This window comes from Cnephaeus nilssonii (genome assembly GCF_951640355.1).
Source record: "Cnephaeus nilssonii genome assembly, chromosome: 4".
NCBI lineage: Eukaryota > Metazoa > Chordata > Mammalia > Chiroptera > Vespertilionidae > Cnephaeus > Cnephaeus nilssonii.
In genome coordinates, this window is record NC_137075.1 from 100839329 (window position 1) to 100857914 (window position 18586).

Sequence of the window (18586 nt, forward strand, 5' to 3'; positions counted from 1 at the left end):
TCCTCCAGTTTGGTCGTTTCTTAAACATGTAGTTACCAGATGACCCAGCAATTCCACTTCTAATATATATCCAAGAGAAATGAAAACCTATGTCCACATAAAAACTTGTATACAGATTTCATCCACTTTTTGACCACTACTACTTGTAGCGGTCAAAAAGTGGATACAACTGTATGCTAGTTTACATGCTTTCCATTAATTTGCCTCAACAACAACCTATGATGAAAATACTATTGTCACCATTTAAAGATGAGAAAATTGAAGCACAAAAATATCGATAAAATGACTAAGCCGAGGGCACACACACACCCAGGGTTTCCTTTTGGGATGGTGAAAATGTTCTGCAATTGATTGCGGTGATGGTTGCACAAGTCTGTGACTATGGTAAGACCATTGATTGTGCACTTTAAATTGGTGAATTGTATGGTATGTGAATATCTTAATGAAGTGATTTTAAAAAAACATCAACGTTAAAAAAAATACCCAATTAGAAAATTGGCAAACGATGTATAGAGACATTTCAGCAAAGAGGTTAGATATACAGATCACAAATAACCACATGAAAAGATGGCCAACACCTTTCCAAAATCCAAATTAGAGAAATGCAAATCAAAACCATCTTGAGATGTCACTCTACACCTCCTGGAATGGCTACAATAAAGAACAGCGACAACAAATTGGCAGGCACGGGGAGATGCTGGACCCTGCCTGCATTGCTGGCCACTCGGAAAAGCAGTCTGGCAGTTCCTTTGATGGACTTACCGTATGACCAGCAATAGCACTCCTGGGCATAGATCCCAGAGAAAGGAAAGTATTTTGTTTTTCATATATTTTTTTTATTATTGACAGTATTACAGCTGTCGCCCAGAAAGCGTATTTTCATGCAGAAACTTGTACACAAATGTCCATAGTGGCTTTGTGCATAATAACTCAAAACTGGAAACTCCTCCGATGTCCTTCAGTGGGTGACTAGTCAAGCAAAGAATGCTTTATCCAAACCATGGACGCCGACTCAGCACTAAAGAGGAACGGGCGATTGGCTCAGCCAGCGGCCTGGATGACCCTCAAGGAAATCATGCTGAGTGAAGCCAGCCAAGTGTCAAGGCTGGATGCTGTGTGACTCCATTTATAAGACATTCGTGAAATAATGTCACCGTAGAGATGGAGAACAGATTGGTGGTTGCTAGGGGTCAGGGGTGAGCAGAAGAATGGCTGTGGCTCTAAGCAGGGAGCCCTGCAGTGATGGTGCAGTGATATATCTTGATTGTGGTGGTGATTACAGACAGCTACACACAGTATACAATTCATAGTACGGTACCAACATACACACGCACATGCACATGCACACACATGCACCCATGTGAAATTGGGTGAAGGGTGCCCAGGACCTTCCTGTACATCTCTGCAACTTCTTATGACTCTTCTAAGTATTTTCAAATAAAACATTTTGTAAATAAATCATTAAATAAGCATTGGAGAGCCGGCAACATGCATAGCACCATGCCTGGGTCTGGGTAACCGTGAAGAACAGAAGATACACACGCAGCCCCTCTCCTCAGCAGTTCATTTGGACAATTGAATGATTAAATGGAATTTCTTTTTTTTTTTAAGATCTATTAGCTTTCCATTCTTTGTGGATATCTCTTTTTTTAAAATATATTTTTATTGATTTCAGAGAGAAGGGGAGAGGGAGAGAGAGATAGAAACATCAATGATGAGAGAGAATCATCTATCGGTTGTCTCCTGCACACACACACCCTGAGGCCCGAGCCCACAACCCAGGTATGTGCCCTGACCAGGAACTGAACCGTGACCTCCTGGTTCATAGGTCGACACTCAGCCACCGAGCCACACCAGTCAGGCTGTGGCTATCTCCTTTTGACATTGGGGTTGTGGATGCTGGGAGCCATTCCGGCGTGTGAGGGCCTGGCATCTGGACCCTGTCCCCACTCCGCCTTGATGGGGAGTCATAGGTGAAAGGTTTCCTTTTCTCTAAGTGGAGGCCGAGTTCTGTGTTGTCACCTGTGGCCTCCTCGGGACATGCCGGAAGCTGCTGGCTGGCACCCGTTCTCTCTCCTCGCCCTTTGAAAGAGAAATGCTTAGAGAGGGTGTGGGTGTTCCCACCAAGGTTTCTGCTGAGGGACCCTGGAGACTGCACACAGTGGAGGGGTTGCTGCCTGAGCTTTTATTTTTTTTTATTTTTTATTTTTTTATATTTTATTGATTTTCTACAGAGAGGAAGGGAGAGGGATAGAGAGCCAGAAACATTGATGAGAGAGAAACATCGATCAGCTGCCTCCTGCACACCCCCCACTGGGGATGGGCCCGCAACCAAGGCACATGCCCCTGACCGGAATCGAACCCGGGACCCTTGAGTCCGCAGGCCGACGCTCTATCCACTGAGCCAAACCGGTTTCGGCTTGCCCGAGCTTTTCAAAGGTGCCGCCGGCACCGGCATCTTTATTGGGAGAAGCCGCTGGCCAGGTCCCTGCGTGAGCTGCTGCCAAGGGCAGAGTGGGCGCTGGACGCTCCCAAGGCTCTTTAGAAGCTGGCTTGGGGGCAGGGGTGTGTGTTAAGGGGTGACATGGTGGGTGGATGGGGGTCTGTCAGCTGTGCCCTGCAGGGCTGTGAGCGGTTCTATAGCAACGGGAACTGAGGGGACACCGGAAGCCAGTCGGCTTTAGAGCCACGTTTACAGAGAACGGTAGAAAAGTAGAGAAACATGTAGAGAAGCTTGACAGTTTCTCTGCTTACAGAACTCATAGATGCTCCTTATAAAAATCCCAGAAAACCTTAATACAGGCAGTGAAATTGTCCACTCGGCAAGCACTTTTCTTTGTTTAATAATGGCTTTATTGAGACATATTCCTGCCTTGTATCCTGTACCTTCAGTTTACCCATTTCAAGTGGCTCTGCTGATGCTGAGGGAGACTCACACTGGGGCCCCGCCGGGCCCTGGCGTGCAGGAGCTCTCTGGGGGCGGCGGGGGGCAGGGGCAGACGTGGGCAGCTGGCTGGGGCTGGGGCAGAAGAGGTCACAAGGAACAAATAGGAGCTTTGACCCTTGCTTGTGATTATAAAACTCAACTGTCTTAACGGTAGGAAGGCGACTGGTGCTATGGCTAGAACTGTGCTCTGTCCTCCTGACCAAAGTGAATGAGCCCTGGTCCCTGCCCTGGAGGACCCGGCCAGCACGCGGACGATCGGTAAACGACGTCAAAAGAAGTACGGCTTTATGTCAAGTGCCAGCAGGCCCAAGCGGGAGTGCCTGCTTCATCTCAAAGGCTTCATCTGTGTTGGCCGAGGTCAGACCAGGTCCCCACAGCGAAGGAGAGCTGCTCATTGTTGAGCACGTCCCGTGTAGGAGGCGGGCTTTCTGCGTGCGTCACCACCACCCCCTGGAGGTGCTCCTGCTTCCTGGTCTCCTTATGCAGGTGGAATGGTCTCGAGCTCTTGCGGCTGCAGGTCTGTGGGCACCAGGCTCCCTTGGCCGGTGCTGAGGAGAGTAGGCGATGTACCAAATGCCAGCACCAGATGGCGCTGTGGGCCGCCCCACCGCTAGTACTTCACAGAGGGTGCGGGCTCCATGGAGCGCTCCTCAGACTCCAGTATTTGAGGCATCTTCATGGTACCTCCCATGCTATCACTTGCTGAATGTTTTTCTTTAAACTCCCTTTTCAACTTCTTATATCTGTCCTAATGGGAAACCAGGACCTCTTTGTCATAAATAGATGATGAAGGTAAACGTTTTTTAAAAAGCATGTTCACTGTTTAGAACATGGAAAGAAGGCAAATGTAAAACTAAAGCTATTAGAACAGCCCCTGTTGGTCCATGTGTCACCCATAACCGCCTCGCAGACCACCAGTGCAAGGCATGCTGTCCTAGGCTATGGAAACGGGGGGTTCAGGGTCAGAAGGTGGAAGAACTGCAGTGCTGGGACGGGAAGAGCCCAGGGTCAGAGCCCGGCCTGGAACCGGGACCTGCCTTCCCTCCATCACACAGCTACTAGAAGACCCTCGGGAAATTGGAACTGAGGGGTGATGCACACATGTTTCTCGGCCCTTCTGATGCCCAAGAAAGTGCAGTGGGGGGTCCCCAGCACAGGGAGCCCCTCTGTTGGGCAAATGAGTCCTGAGTGAGAGTCAGGAGTCTTGGGTGGAGAGCAACTCACTCAGCGTCCCTGGGCCCTTGCCTGGTGGCCAAAACAGGGTGTGGCATTGTGCCACATCCTCTGGTCACTGCACCCCCAGCTCCGGGCACCGGTGCCACATCCTGACACCCAGTCTCTCCAAGGAACCACACCCCCTCCCCCGGGGTGGGATCTTGGGCTAATGCCTTGGTCCCTCTCCCTTGTCAGAGCTGGGAAACATCAGGGTCAGCCTCGCCCTTGGGTTGCCATGCAGGCAAGTCAATGAGGTCCGACCAGGTCCTCTTGGGTGGAGGGCCAGGGGCCCCAGGTCAGCGCCCTGGACCCATGAACCTCCCCGAGGCCAACACAGAACTGGACGACCTTCTCCCGCTGTCCCCGCAGCCCTCAGAATTGCCAAGTTGAGATGACCCTGATCAGTTAAGCGTTTCACTCTGCTTTTATTCTGGAGGCTTCTGTGTTTCTGTGCCCAAAATGATGTGTATTCGTTCAGATAGTCACCACCCCAAATCTCAGTGGATTAACACGATAGAACAGTGATTCTCAACCATGTGCTGTAAGAATTGTTAAAACATGCAATACCTGACTGTTTAGTCAGGGGCACCGACTTCTTTCCCCCCTAGATTGATAAATCAAAAAATGACAGCAACCCCAATACAACAATAGATGTTTGGTGTGACGGAATCCATCGAATACCTTTGGTTTTTCAGATAGGCCCAAAATAGACACTTTCGGTGTGCTGCAGAATTTTTGTAATTAGTTATGCGCCGGGAGATGAGAAAGGTTGAACATCGCTGCCATAGAAGTTCGTTTCTCACTCCCGTGTGGTCCCCAGGGCAGCTGATGAACATGTGGCTGCAGCAGGCCAGGCCCTGCGATAATGAACTCGAAAGACACCGCCCCACCCTCAGGGACCCTCCCTCCCTCTGACCGGGACACTCATCCGGGCCTCTGTCATCTCTCCTCAGTATTGTACCTGGAAGGCTCGGTTCTTGTGTTTGAGGACATCTTCAGACTGATCGCGTTCTACTGTGTCAGTAGGTGAGTACACCCGGCCCCACGGGTGGGCGTCTGGTGGCAGCAGGTGGCCATGCAATGTTGGGTGGGGGCGGGGAGTCCCAGGGAAGCCCCAGAGGGAAGGGGGCAGCCCACAGGATGCAGAGGAGGGGAGCAGTCCCTGGCTTTGTCCTGGGAGCCCTGGAGGGTGGTGCTGTCTTAGATCTGCCAGTAAGGACCCCTCCTCACCACCAGCTGCTCCCCGCCTCACTGCCTATAGCATCCCGTGTTCCGGCCTCCAGGGCAGCTTGGGGTCCTGTGTGGACCTGGTGCACCCCGTGAGGGTTCGAAGAAGAGCTTCCTGTAGGGGCGGCAGGAAGGGCTGGTACCCTCCGTGGGAGGGAGCTTGTGCTTGTCGAGCAGCTGCTGGGTGGAGCGGGTGTCTGGTAACCACCCTCAGAGCTGCTCTATTTATTCAGAACTGGTTGCAGGTCAACAGGAATTTAAAAATACATTCTGGTGTCAGAAGCCGCTGGCTTACGCTACAGTGTCTTGACTAAAACTGGCTAGAGGCTGGATAGGAGTCTCGGGGTCCGGGGCTCCAGGCCCACTTCTCCCTCCTTCAAAGACACCATTCTTGCTGGTGAAACCCGCACTCAGCCCAGAACGCCACCCTCCACCTGCCAGGACGCCCCTGGGCCCCGATGGGCAGAAAAGCTGGTGCTGGTGAGAACGGTTGCTAAGAGCTGCTGCCTGCTGAGCGCTTTCCTGGTACCCAGCACTGAGCTCTGACAACCATTACCCTCTTCAGTCTTGCCAACAATTACACGAGGCAAGTGCTCTTGTAGTTCCCATTTTATACGTGAGAAAACGAAGACTGAGACAGATTATTTGCTCAAGGTCACACCGCTGTTAAATGGCAGAGTGGAGATTCAAAATAGATAAAATGCCCTGGCGGGGCGCTCAGTGGTTAGAGCATTGGCCCACGCACCGATTCCTAGTCAAGGGCATGTACCTGGGTTGCAAGTTTGATCCCCAGCCCCCCAGTCGGGCATGTGTGAGAGGCAGTCAATACATATCTCTTTCATATCAATGTTTCTCTCTCTCTCTCTCTCTCTCTCTCTCTCTCTCTCTCTCTCTCTCTCTCCCCCCCCCTCCCTCCCTTCTACTCTCTCTAAAAATCAATGGAAAAAAATATCCTCGGGTGAGGATTAACAACAACAGCAACAAAATTAGATAAAGCTCCAAGGTCCACTACACACATCCTGCAATGATCCCGATGACCTAGCATGTCCCTCCAGGCCCACAAGGCAAAGCCCCAGAGGCCCTGGCCCCTTGTAAACAATGACGTGTCCGTCTCTGCGGGAGACAGGCCTTTCCTGTGCTGGGACGTTCTCACCTTAGTAGAAGGTTTGGCACATGCCAGGTGCTTTGGATGAGTGAATGAAAGAATAAATGATGAACTAGTTACTTAATCTCTTGATTAAGTAACTAGTACCACAGAACTTGAACTAGTTACTTAATCTCTCTGAGTCTCAACTCCTGTGGGAATAATGCTCGTGAGAGAGATGCTGGAGGGGGGAATGAGATAGAGACAGCACACTGCCCGACACCCAGTAGGTGCTCTGGTTGTGTTTCCAGGGACTGTTGGATGGGGGGACCCGAGGGCTGGGGCAGCCCCTAGAGCAGTGGTTCTCAACCTTTCTAATGCGTCGTAATGTAAATATCTGTGTTTCCCGATGGTCTTAGGCTCTACAGCAGCGGTTCTCAACCTGTGGGTCGCCTAAGACCATCGGAAAGCACAGATATTTACATTACGATTCATCACAGTAGCAAAATTACAGTTATGAAGTAGCAACGAAGATAATTTTATGGTTGGGGGTCACCACAACACGAGGAACTGTATTAAAGGGTCGCGGCATTAGGAAGGTTGAGAACCACTGCCCTAGAGGGAGGGGGTGGGAGCAGGGGCTGCGCGGGAGATGCTGGGGCTCCTATCCTGAGCAGCAGGAGGGTGAACACCCTTGACCGTGTCTGAAGCAGTTACGACACGGTAGGTCTCGGCTGAGCCCTTAGCAAGCATGTCAAACTCGCTGCCGACGGCGTGCGGCCCACCAGCCGCAAGTGTGACATCCTTGCTCCAGGGCCCGTGAGGTCTGGTCCTCTGCGCGCCCTGGGCCAGGAGTCTGTAGCCACGTGCAGAGGGTGCAGCGAACCGAAATGAGGAAGGAAGGGAGGAGCCCCTGGGCCTGCCCTCTCGAGGAGGTGTCCAGGCGCCAAGGGCTGTGACTAAGCTGCCATCTTCCTGCCAGCTGGAGGAGGGGGGCCCGGGCCTCTCTGCCTTTGAACAAAGAGCTGTGACCACTGCCTGGAGCTGGGGCTCCTGCCCCCTCAGCCAGGAGCCACCCGGTGAGCAGGGCGAGGCCCTGAGAGGTGCCCGTGGCCTCGCTCCCAGGAGGAGGAGGAAACGCAGCCGCTGCCTCTGGGTCCCGGCCGGGCTGTGCGGCCCCTGTACCCCAGCTCGTTGGCTTCACAAAACGGCCCCGTTAGCAGGCAGCGTGCCCCCAGGGTCACAGGGGAAATGGAAACAACACCCCGCAGGGAACGCAGCCAGGGTTCGAGCGGGGCCCGTGGCTTCTCAAGTTCAGGCTGGCTTTTTTCTGTCTTTCTCTCTCAAAAAAAAAAAAAAAGTCACCAAAATGAACTCATGCTCTTCCCTCTACAGTGGTCGACTTTCAAAGCCACACGTCACCCAGGATGTGTGAGGAGGTGGATCTCAGGGCGCCGTGGGCATCAAAGGGGTTCAGATATTGTTCTCCTAGGCCTGACATCTTAGAAGTGCTCCCCAGGTCACCCCAAGTTTTTCCGGGACCTCGGGAGGTGCCCAGTCCCTCGGGGGGGTGGGGGGGGGGAGAAATTAGCCTGTGCCAAGGAGTTAGTGGGATAATAGACATGGTGTGTGGTGCTTTTCCATCTGGGACCACAGCTGGGGGGGGGGGGGGGGGGGGGTGCAGGAGAGAACAGAAAGACATGGGCTTTGTCCAGCTCCCAGAGCCTCGAGGCTTCCTGAGTGGTGGGGTGGCTTTCCTTATTCATGATGAGCCCCTTCCAACCACCACTGAGTTTATTCTGAGGTGACACAGGTGGGGGCCCTAGATAACCTCAAGATGGGGCTGACCCCCAGAACACCAGGGGGCGGGAGGCCCGGAGCTTTCAGCCCCACCCACCCACGTCCCAGATGGACACCAGGCGCGGGGAGGGCGTTGGGTCTAGGGAGGTGTGGACGCTCCCTGCCCCTCCCCCATCCCTTGGCGCTGCACTCTTCCATCGGGCTGTTGCTTTATAATAAACCGGTAAACATATAAGTAAAGTGTTTCCCTCAGTTCTGAGAGCCATTCCAGCAAATTGTCCAGCCTGAGGACGGGATCTTGGGAGCCCCTGGTGTCTAGCCGGTCAGAAGTCCAGGTAGCCTGGGATTCGCAGAGGGCACCCTGACGGGGGGCAGTGTGGTGGGACTGCGTCCTTAACCTGTGGGGTCTGCACTAACTCCGGGCAGGTAGTGCCAGAACTGCATTACCTTGGGGGACACCCTCCCCTCCGCCCCCCTCCGCCCCCCCTCCCCCGTGTCGGTGGATTGGTTGGCGATGTCAGAAGACACCCAGAGGGGTCGTCAAATCAACTGAGTGGATCATGACTGGCTCTTTTTAAAAAATATATGTTTTTATTGATGAGAGAGAGAGAGAGAGAGAAACATCGATGTGAGAAACATTGATCGTCCACCTCCCACATGCCCCCTACTGGGGATCAAGCCCCCAGTCTGGGCATGTGCCCTGACCTGCAAAGCTCAAGCAACTGAGCCACACCGGCCAGGGCACAACTGGCTCTTTTTTTAACGAAAAATTAAAATAGACTAGAAAAGACCAGCATGTGTCTCATGTGGCTGGACTAAGTCTCGTGCTACACTTATTTTAGGGGTGTGTGTGAGTAGGTGTGTGTGTGGGGTGTGTGTGTGTGTGTGTGTGAGTGGGTGTGTGTGTGTGGTGTGGGGGGGTGGGGGTGTGTGTGTGTGTGTACATGTACGCACTCCACCAGGATGCCAGATGTGTTTCTTGCTGACAGTCATAATCCAACAAGTTTGAAAAGCATCAGCTGGAACAGCGGCCTCCAGGGAGAGGCGTTGGGGCCCTAGGAGGTGCGCAAGCTGACCCGCCAGAGTGGGGGGGGGGGGGAAGGTTAGGACACTTGTTCTAAAAATCCCACTTTGAAAATTTCTCTTTGTGAATGCTTTTCACTGGTCTTAGTAGCTTATAAGGAAGTACGGACATACATACGTATCTGGAGAGCTACTTAACTTTTGTTTTTATCGATCGCCTTGCTTTGGGGGACGTGATTCCCACCTAAGGCGGTGTCCATCAGGATCCCCACGAGAGCTGTTAAAAATGTGGGTTCCTGGCCCACCCCCAGATCTGACCCTGGGCACCCCTGGGCGTGGGTCTGGAATATGCATTTTTAGTAGCTCCCCTAGGGGATTCAGTGCCAAATCAATTATTTAACACAAAGGTATGAATGCCTACCCATAGGGTTGGAATTGGGGTTTGAGGAGAAGGTGGATAGAGCTGGAAAGGGGGTGGGGGGGGGTCAGGGTCAGACTGTGATGGGCCTTGAATGCCCGGCTGAGATGTAGAATTGGGACCGTCATCCTGGGGCTCCTCCCCTTCCCGGCCCCTTGAAACAGCCCTGGGCTAGAACTCAGGAGGCCCAGGGCTTAGCACACTCTGCCTTCAACCTGTTGTATGGCCTGGACATATTCCTTTTCCTCTCTGGGCCTCAGTTTCCCTATCTGCACAATAAAGGGAAGAGTGTCTGAGTCCCTGCCAGGAGATCTCTGGGGAGATCCCTGAGTACATCCCCATTCAGACCCAAGGCAGCAGATTGAGCTGTCTGACTATGCGTTCAGGGATGTCTGACTGCGCTCACTGGGGAAGCCTGACTGTGTGTTCACTGGGGATGTCTGACTGTGCGCTCACTGGAGAAGCCTCACTGTGTGCTCACTGGGGGATGTCTGGGTGCTCACTGGAGAAGCCTGACTATGTGCTTGCTCGCTGCCCATCTCAGTGTGGAGCAGTGAGGGTCAGAGGGCAGAAAGGGGTGGGTCACTGGCTTTACCCAGAGTAGAGGCTTCCCTGGAAGCTCCCTGGGCTCCCAGGCAGGAAAAGTGGGGGAAGCTGTACCCCCTCCCACTTCTCAGGGTCCATCGTGCTGGCCCAGGGCCTGGACCTGCCTGGATGCTCCGTCAGCCTCGGGGCTGTGCCCTCCACCCCAGGGAAGTTTCCCGTCTGCGTGGAGGCCCAGCAGCCAGCAAGGTTGCTGGGGTTTCTCCTTTATGGGCTCTGGGTGTGCGGGCTGTGGGGGTGGGAATGGACACACAGATCCCTCCCAGACATGACCTTGACCCCTCTTGTTTCCACAGAGACTTACTGCCCTTCACGCTGAGGCTGCCGCAGGCCATCCTTGAGGCCAGCAGCTTCACAGACCTCAAGACCATCGCCAACCTGGGCCTGGGTAAGTCCGCCCCGAGGGCCGGGGAGGTGGCGGGGCTCGAGGAAACGGGGCCCCAGGACTGCCCCTGCTGACCACTGTGCAGAGAGGTGACCCCGCCGCTGAGACCCAGGCTGGATCCTGAGTCCCGGCTCCCAGGGGATCCACGCTGAGCCCGACAGCAGGGAGAGCCTCCCAGGCTTCATAAAGGTGCCTTTTAGCAGCTCTCCAGGGGACCTGCGGGGCTGGGCTGGTCAGGGCCGCCGGTGGTCAGGCGTGGCTCTGGGAGAGGCTAAACCAAATGCCAAGGTCCTTCTCAACGGTGGCCAGAGAGGGGGGACCAGCCGCCGCCACAGCCCTGGTCCCAGCCCCATCCTTGTCAGAGGAAGAGCAGCACGAACATGACCATGGACTAAAGCGTGTGCCCCCATCTGGCCTGCCCCGCCCAACCGACTGAGCCTGCGCCTTACCCTTCTGACCTTTTGAGGGACGAAGAGGGAGAGGGAAGGAAGGAGGAGAAAAGACAGGAGTGTTTCTGACCCTCGCCCTTCCACATCATAGTGAGATCTCACATCTCCGGGGCCTTCCCCTGGGCCAGGCTTTGCTGAGCGCTCTGACGGGGCCTCGCCGTGCTGGCCCCCAGCCGCCTCTGCGGGCTCGGACTCCCGGGCAGAGAGACCTGGTCACATTAATGAACCGGCCGTCAATCACTAGGCCTTTACCAAGACCGAGCCACACACAGGACGGCACAGCACGCGGCTGCGCTCGGCGCCGGGAGAGAGCGGCGCCCCGTTCCCAGAGCTGGGCCAGTGGGGGCAGCGATGACCGAGAGGCCAGGACCTGGTCGTAGAAGAAGTTGGGGGCACACGTGGGATCAGGGCACGCCGGTTCCCAGGCCAGGCTGCAGCCCACCACCCAGAGGGGCCTCGGGGCAGCCGTGCGTGCGATGCCACAAGAAGCTCGGGGTCCCATTGAGCAAGTAGAACCCTCCAGGCCGGGGGTGTCGACCTTTAACGAGCGCTGACTGCGTCCTAACCTCTTGACCTGTACCGACTCCTCAGACCTTCAAGCAGCCCTAGAACGTGGGTTCTGTTATTGTAACCGTCACTTCATGGCAGAGGAAACAGAGGCACAGGAGCTTGAGTGGCGTGTCCGGCGTCACACAGCCGGTTCAGTTGCCGCACTGCCCTTCTCCCAGGCTGCCCCTAATTCTTTATCTGACTCTCCGGGGTCTGATTTACCCCGCTTAGAAACTTTAGGGCCAGTTCTCAGTTGCTATTGGGAATAAATACTGATCTCACCCCCAGATAATGTTAGTTTTGGCCTCTGACCCTCCCAGAAGTTTGTGGACTGGGTGACAGTTTTGAAATTCACACAGTCCCTGAGGTCTACAGTGGCATGAATGACACTCTCCTTGCAACACCCTTAGCACTGTCTTGGGTAACCCTTGTGTCCCTTTAGAGGTAGGAAATCTAGTGTTAGCACAGAGACGTGTCAGGGGGCTGGGAGGGAATGAACAAATTGGGATGAGCACCCAGGGCTTTCCGACTCCCAGCCCAGCTCTCGGCCGCCCCTCATGACTTTCTCGGACATCCCTCTCACAATCCAGGACTGCTGGCTCCCAACTGCTCGCCTGCCTGCCTTCCTGATTGCCCCTAACCGCTTCTGCCTGCTAGCCTGATCACCTCCTAACCACTCCCCTGCCAGCCTGATTGATGCCTAACTGCTCCCCTGCCAGCCTGATTGCCCCTAATTGCCCTCCCCTGCAGGTCTGATCACCCCTAACTGCCCTCCCCTGCAGGCCTGGTCACCCCTAACTGCCCTCCCCTGCAGACTTGATTGCCCCCAACTGCCCTCCCTTGCAGGCCTGGTCCCTCCCAACTGCCCTTCCCTGTTGGCCATCTTGTGGTGGCCATCTTGTGTCCACATGGGGGCAGCCATCTTGTGTGTTGGAGTGACGGTCGATTTGCATATTACTCTTTTATTAGATAGGATTGGTTTCAGGTGTGCAGAGTCATGGTTAGACAACCATACTTTACAAAGCACACACACACACATTATTTCCAGTACCCACCAGGCACCATACACAATTATTACAATGTTATTGACTATCTTCCCTACGCTGTATTTTATATCCCCGTGAGTATCTTGTAACTGCCAATCTGTGCCTTTTAATCCCTTCACCTTTTTCACCCAGTTATCCGACTTCCCTCCCCTCCGGCAACCACCAGTTCTCTCTCTGTATCCATGTGTCTATTTCTATTAGGTTGGTTTGTTTGTTTATTTTGCTCTTTAGATTCCACATATAAGTGAAATCATGTGATATTTGTCTTTCTCTGACTGACTTATTTCACTTAGCACAATACCCTCTAGGTCCATCCATGCTGTCACAAATGGTAAGATTTCATGCTTTTTTTATGACCGAGTAATATTCCGTTGTATATATGTACCAAAACTTTTTGATCTACTCGTCTGTCTATAGTTGGGCACTTGGGTTGCTTCCAAATATTGCCTATCCTATAATACGCAAATGGTCGTTACACTGTGAAGCGTAATGACCGACCGTGTAACGACCAGATCACGGATCAGCAGGAGGGTGGGGCAGCGAGCTACAAGGGGGCAGTGGAGAGCTACAGGAGGGGGCAGGGCAGCAAGCTGTGAGGGGGGACCAGGGGGAAATGGGGGGCCGGGGGAGCTACAGAAGGGTGGGGCAGTGGGTGAGAGCTACTGGAGGGCGGCAGCGAGCTACTGGCACATGGATTTGTGCACAGGGCTACTAGTTGTAACGAATGTTGCAGTGAACATAGGGGTGCATATATTCTTTCCAATTAGTGTCTTGGGTTTCTTCCGATATATTCCCGAAGTGGATGCTCTGGGTCAGTTCCGTTTTTAATGGTGTGAGGATCCTGCATATTGCTTTCCGCAGTGGCCACGCCACTCTGCATGGAATTCGTTTATGAGGCATGTGTGTCTCCCATCACTGGGGTGAGCAGTGTTCTTTTTCTGGCCTTCTACTCACTTTTTATGAAATGAGTAGAATGTAATAAATATCCAAACAGTTACACAAGCCCTGCTGGTCAGGCACGAGTGATGTTGTTTGTCTGTTTGTTTGAAAGGGAGCTATTGGTTTGCTGGCTCAGCGCCACACGATAGCCCAGGACGCTCGCTCGTGAGCTGACACAAGGAACTCTGAGTTTAGCCTTGGAAAAGCCATCATTTGAAAGGGCAGGCCAGGCGGTAAAGGAATAATCTTAAGGCTACAAAACTAACATTGGGAGCAATTTAGCACTTACCTGTAGCGGTTGATCCTAAGAGCAAAGGAATCTAGAGAAAGCGGTGGTAAGTAAGGGTTAGGCTTGCTGACGTTCTCTGACTTGTCTGCTGTATGTTTAATAGGCTTAAAATATGTCTAGAAAAGGCATAGATTCCATAACTCTTCCAGGTTGGCATGGGACTTGCTTCTTCCTTTATATCACATGTGAGAATTTTCCTAGTTATTGAAAACTCATTGAACACTCAAGCTGTCCCACCGCCCGTCTTTGGGGTTAGGATGCCACGAAATATTTCTTCTCTGAACCCCTGGACTTTGGAGCTGCTTCCCTGGCATCTGGAATACTTTGCTGCATTTACTCATGCCCCCTCTGCCCTGCCACTAGCCCCGGCTCCCCAAGAGGGAAACCTTCGTCACCTTTGCCCCCAGGGCCTACAGCCCAGCACCTGGCCTGGCCCCAGCCCCCCTCCCCCAAGGATTATAAGAGTGGACACCTGGCAAGAGGTATCTCCATATAAGGCGGGGGAGGCCACGGGCCAGCAAAATGTCCCTCAGTCCCAGGGCAGCACAGAGGCAGTAAAGGCAGGGCCCTGAGCCAAGGCCTGGCATTGTGCCACTAGAAACAGATGCCGCAGCTTTGCCAACCACTAGCTTGCATGACCGTGTTCCGCTTTTCCTCTGGCCTCGATATTCTGCTTGCTGCAAAGAAAGTGACCCACTTCCTTTTTTTTTTTTTTTTTTTTTTTTAGCATAAAACCCTGCACTGCCACTGCAATTCCTTAACAGGCGCCCAGCCCCTAAACTGCAGGCCCTCGGGTTTCAGCTTCCCCCACCGCTCAGAGTGGCATTGGCTCTGCCCTGCCGGGGTGCGGCCAGCAGGCTGTCTTAGGAGCAGGGGAGCAGTTCCTAGTCCCCCAGGCTCTGGGCCCATATCCCTGAACCCCAATGTTTGCTCCATGCCTTCCAGAACCCAAGTCTGGGCTATGGGAAATGTGTGTTGTTTTGATTTTTATTTATTTTTAAAATATATTTTACTGATTTTTTTACAGAGAGGAAGGGAGAGGGAGAGAGAGTTAGAAACATCGATGAGAGAGAAACATTGATCAGCTGCCTCCTGCACACCTCCTACCGGGGATGTGCCCGCAACCGAGGTACATGCCCTTGACCGGAATCAAACCTGGGACCTTTCAGTCCGAAGGCCGACGCTCTATCCACTGAGCCAAACCGGATAGGGCTGTTTTGTTTTTTAATCTGTGCAGGATGGATCCACCTTACTATCCCGAGACAGGCCGTCCAGCTGTTGGTCGCCCCACCTGTGGAGCTCCATGGCCCTCCTTTGTGCCTCCCTCCTCTCGTTTTCTCGTCTCTTCATTCTCTTGCCTTAAGACATCTTCCTATGGTTCAGGTCATCCCCACTTCCCCGTCACAACTAACCTTGCCTGTATCCCACGCCTCAGAGTCCCTCTCTCCCCTCTGGCTAAGCTAGTCCACTGTGCAAGCTAAAGGGCTGAGCTCCTGCTCTGTGCCAAGCACCGTCTTAGGTGCTGGAAATGCTCGGATGAAGTGTTGTGGCTGCCTTCTGGAAGCTCAGAGTCTGGGGAGAGGAGCGGGGAGTCTGACAGAATCAGTGATGGCCACTTCTGACAGAGTGTGTGCCAGGGCTGGGAGCACAGAGAGTGTAGGGGAGGCCCCGGTGTGTCAGGATGACTTCACCCAACAGGGAGCCAGTGTGCAAAGCTCTGTGCACATCACAGCCATGGGCACAGAGCTTCGGCCCTAGTCTGGAGGGATGGGTGAGAGTTTGCCAGGTGGAGAGGGTGGGAAAAGCATCCAAGCAGCGTGAACAGCATCAGCCAAGACTGAAGGTGGGGCAGCCCAGGAAGAAGTGACAGAGAATGGGGGGAAGACTCAGCCGTGATGCTGGAAAAGGTGTACGGAGCCCAGCCAGTGTGGCTCAGTGGTTGAGCATTGACCCATGAACCAAGAGGTCACTGGTTCGATTCCCCGTTAGGGCATATGCTCGGGTTGTGGGCTTGATCCCCAGTAGGCAGCTGATCGATGGTGTTTCTCTCATAGATGTTTTTATCTCTCTATTTCTCTCACTTCCTCTCTCTCTAAAAATCAATAAAAACCTATTTAAAAAGAAAAGGTGTGCAGATTCAGATCCCACAGGCCTTGAATGCCAGGCTACAGGGCTAGCAGGCTAGCAGTGATTCTGAACAAACAGCCTACTATATGCCTGGCGTAGTGTCACAGGAGGAGAATGGATGGCGGAGGGCAGACGATGGCCATGATCTAGGCGAGAAATAATGGGGGTGCCAAGGAATGGGTGGGCAGTTCTGTTTATGGTCTGCCCCATGACATCCACCTTCACCCAGAGGAAGGGCTTATGGGAGCTTGGAGGTGACATCAGGGGCCTTCCAAGGAGGCAGCTTTCCTGGTGCTGGGTGGACAGGGCCCGGTGCTTCTACTGCTCACTCCCCGAGGCCAGAATAGCTGTGTGCTCGGTGCCACGCACCCAGGAGAGTGGGTGAGTCCTGGAGGTGTTAGTAGCTGCCTCCCAAAGTTACATGCAAAGGTCTAGGCAGCCGTGAAGAACAGCTCACCTAGGTGGTGTGTGTGTGTGGGGGGGGGGGGGGGGTAGGGCCCGGAGACACCCCCTCCCTCCCAGAACTCTGTCCTCAGATAGTGGCTGTGATGTGCACAGAGCTTTACAAATTGGACAGAGTCCCACGAAGGCTTGTCATCCTTGCTACCGTGGAGACAGCTAGCCACAGCACTCGAGCTACCAGACACAGGATCTCTGCCCAGGGCGGAGCTGAACCAGGAGCCCCGGGGTCCTCCCGGTCACGGCCACGCCTCAGAGGGGATGCACAGGCTCACATGTCAGTCTCTCAGCAGCCCCCTTGTCCTGAGATGGCACCCTGCTCACCTGGACGGGGTTTGTGGTCCCCTGGCCAGCAAGGGGGCAAACACCTGCATCCCTGGGAGGGCCCATCTCAGGCACACACACTGCCCTCAGCCTTTGTGTGACACCCACTTTCTTTCGGTGTCAAGAGCCTGTCGCGTGCTTACCACATCCCCAGTTCTGAGGTGCACGCCGCCCCTCACTCACGCTGGCCGAGCCGCTGAGATGGGAAGTGTCGCAAGTTCCCAGGAAGGGAGGCCACACAGCACAGCAGCCGGGCTCACAGGCTTCAGACCTGCAGACCCGCCCCGCACCCCAGCTCCTTCGCGCACCAGCCCGGTGACCGGGGCTGGTTCTTTTTTTCCAAATATATTTTTATTAATTTCAGAGAGGGGAGAGAGAGAAACATCCATGATGAGAGAGAATCATCGATCGGCTGCCTCCTACACACCCCACACTGGGGATTGAGCTGCAACCCAGGCATGTGCCCTGACCAGGAATCAAACTGGTTCATAGGTCGACGCTCAACCACTGAGCCACCCAGCTGGCTGTGGGCAGGGTCTTGACTCTCTCTGGGTCTCTTCTCCTCGCATGTAATGCGGGACAGATCAGCACTTACACCGAAGGCCTGGGGTCAGGATCCGTGAGAGGATCCGGGTAGAGCCAGTGGCCCTCACCGCCAGAACTCAGGGTGGGTCTGCCCTGTGACTGTCCTGGATGTTATTTTGGTGGTTTTCTTCCTGCTGAATCGTTCCCAGGAGTAAGGGGCTCCAGGTGAGCGTCCAGAGGCCTGGCCCATCATTAACAAGGGAGTCCGTACTGTGAATCTCTAACAGTAACAGGTAGACCCAGTCCTGGGTTCCCTGGTCCAGGAGGAGCTGCCTGGGGCTCAGAGAGGCTGCAGGCCGACTGAATTGTTCTCAGTCACCATGCCTGTGCCCTTCGTGGAGCGTCCTGAGCTTCCGTCAGTCTCCACAGGGCTTGGGACCCAGAAGTCAAGAACTCTGAGCTCGGGGACCCCCCAATGTGCTTCAGTTTGGATGTCCCATCCTCCTCCCTAGAACACGCCTGGTGCTGACCAGCAATGCCGATAGGGACAGGTGTGCCCTAGTGGCCACAGACAGGGGCTGCATCCTGAGGGCTACGTCAGGAGAAAGGCACGGGCCAGAACGCCACCCCGCTTGCTGACACCCCTCCCACGGGGGGATGGGCGGCTTCCTAGTGAACGTTGAGACTGACCAGACCCGTCGTTTTGCAGTGTCAGCTGCTCCCCATGCGGAACGTCAGGTCTGAGCTCACCAGCCACAGTCCATAGGTGTGTTCTCCCCACATTGAACAGGCCCGACGCAGCCACCCCCATTCTAGAGGTGACTAGATGGGGGCCTAGAAAGATCCAGCCACCTGCCCGGAGTCCCCAGCCGGCCAGCTGCAGGAACTCTGGCTGTGGGCCCCTCCGTCCCCACAAGGCCTGCACCCGCATCTCTGTGCCCTCCATGGTGGGCCCTCACCGCCAGGGACAGAGCTGACGCTGCCCTGTCACGGGGCGCCTGGCCCCACCCCAGCTCCCCAGCACCGCAGGGGAGGATCTCGCGGGGCTTCCCCTCTCGAGACAGGAAGTGGTGGGAGAGGTTTAAAACAGTCCAAGAGGGGAAAACAACCCTGGGAGCCGAGAAGCCAACGCTGTAAGGCCCCCCCAGCCCTCCCGTGCCCCGTCCCCAACCCCACC

At 54.3% G+C, this 18586-nt stretch overlaps 1 protein-coding gene across 1 annotated transcript in view; it reads left to right on the forward strand.

Moving 5' to 3' along the window:
• The window catches only part of RIN3 (Ras and Rab interactor 3), a 111275-nt gene that overhangs the window by 64670 nt on the left and 28019 nt on the right, over positions 1–18586 (forward strand). The window contains exons 4-5 of the mRNA XM_079768115.1: positions 5116–5188; positions 10614–10705. Of these exons, the coding sequence (XP_079624241.1) occupies positions 5116–5188; positions 10614–10705 (165 nt within the window). The remainder of the gene's footprint in view (positions 1–5115; positions 5189–10613; positions 10706–18586) is intronic.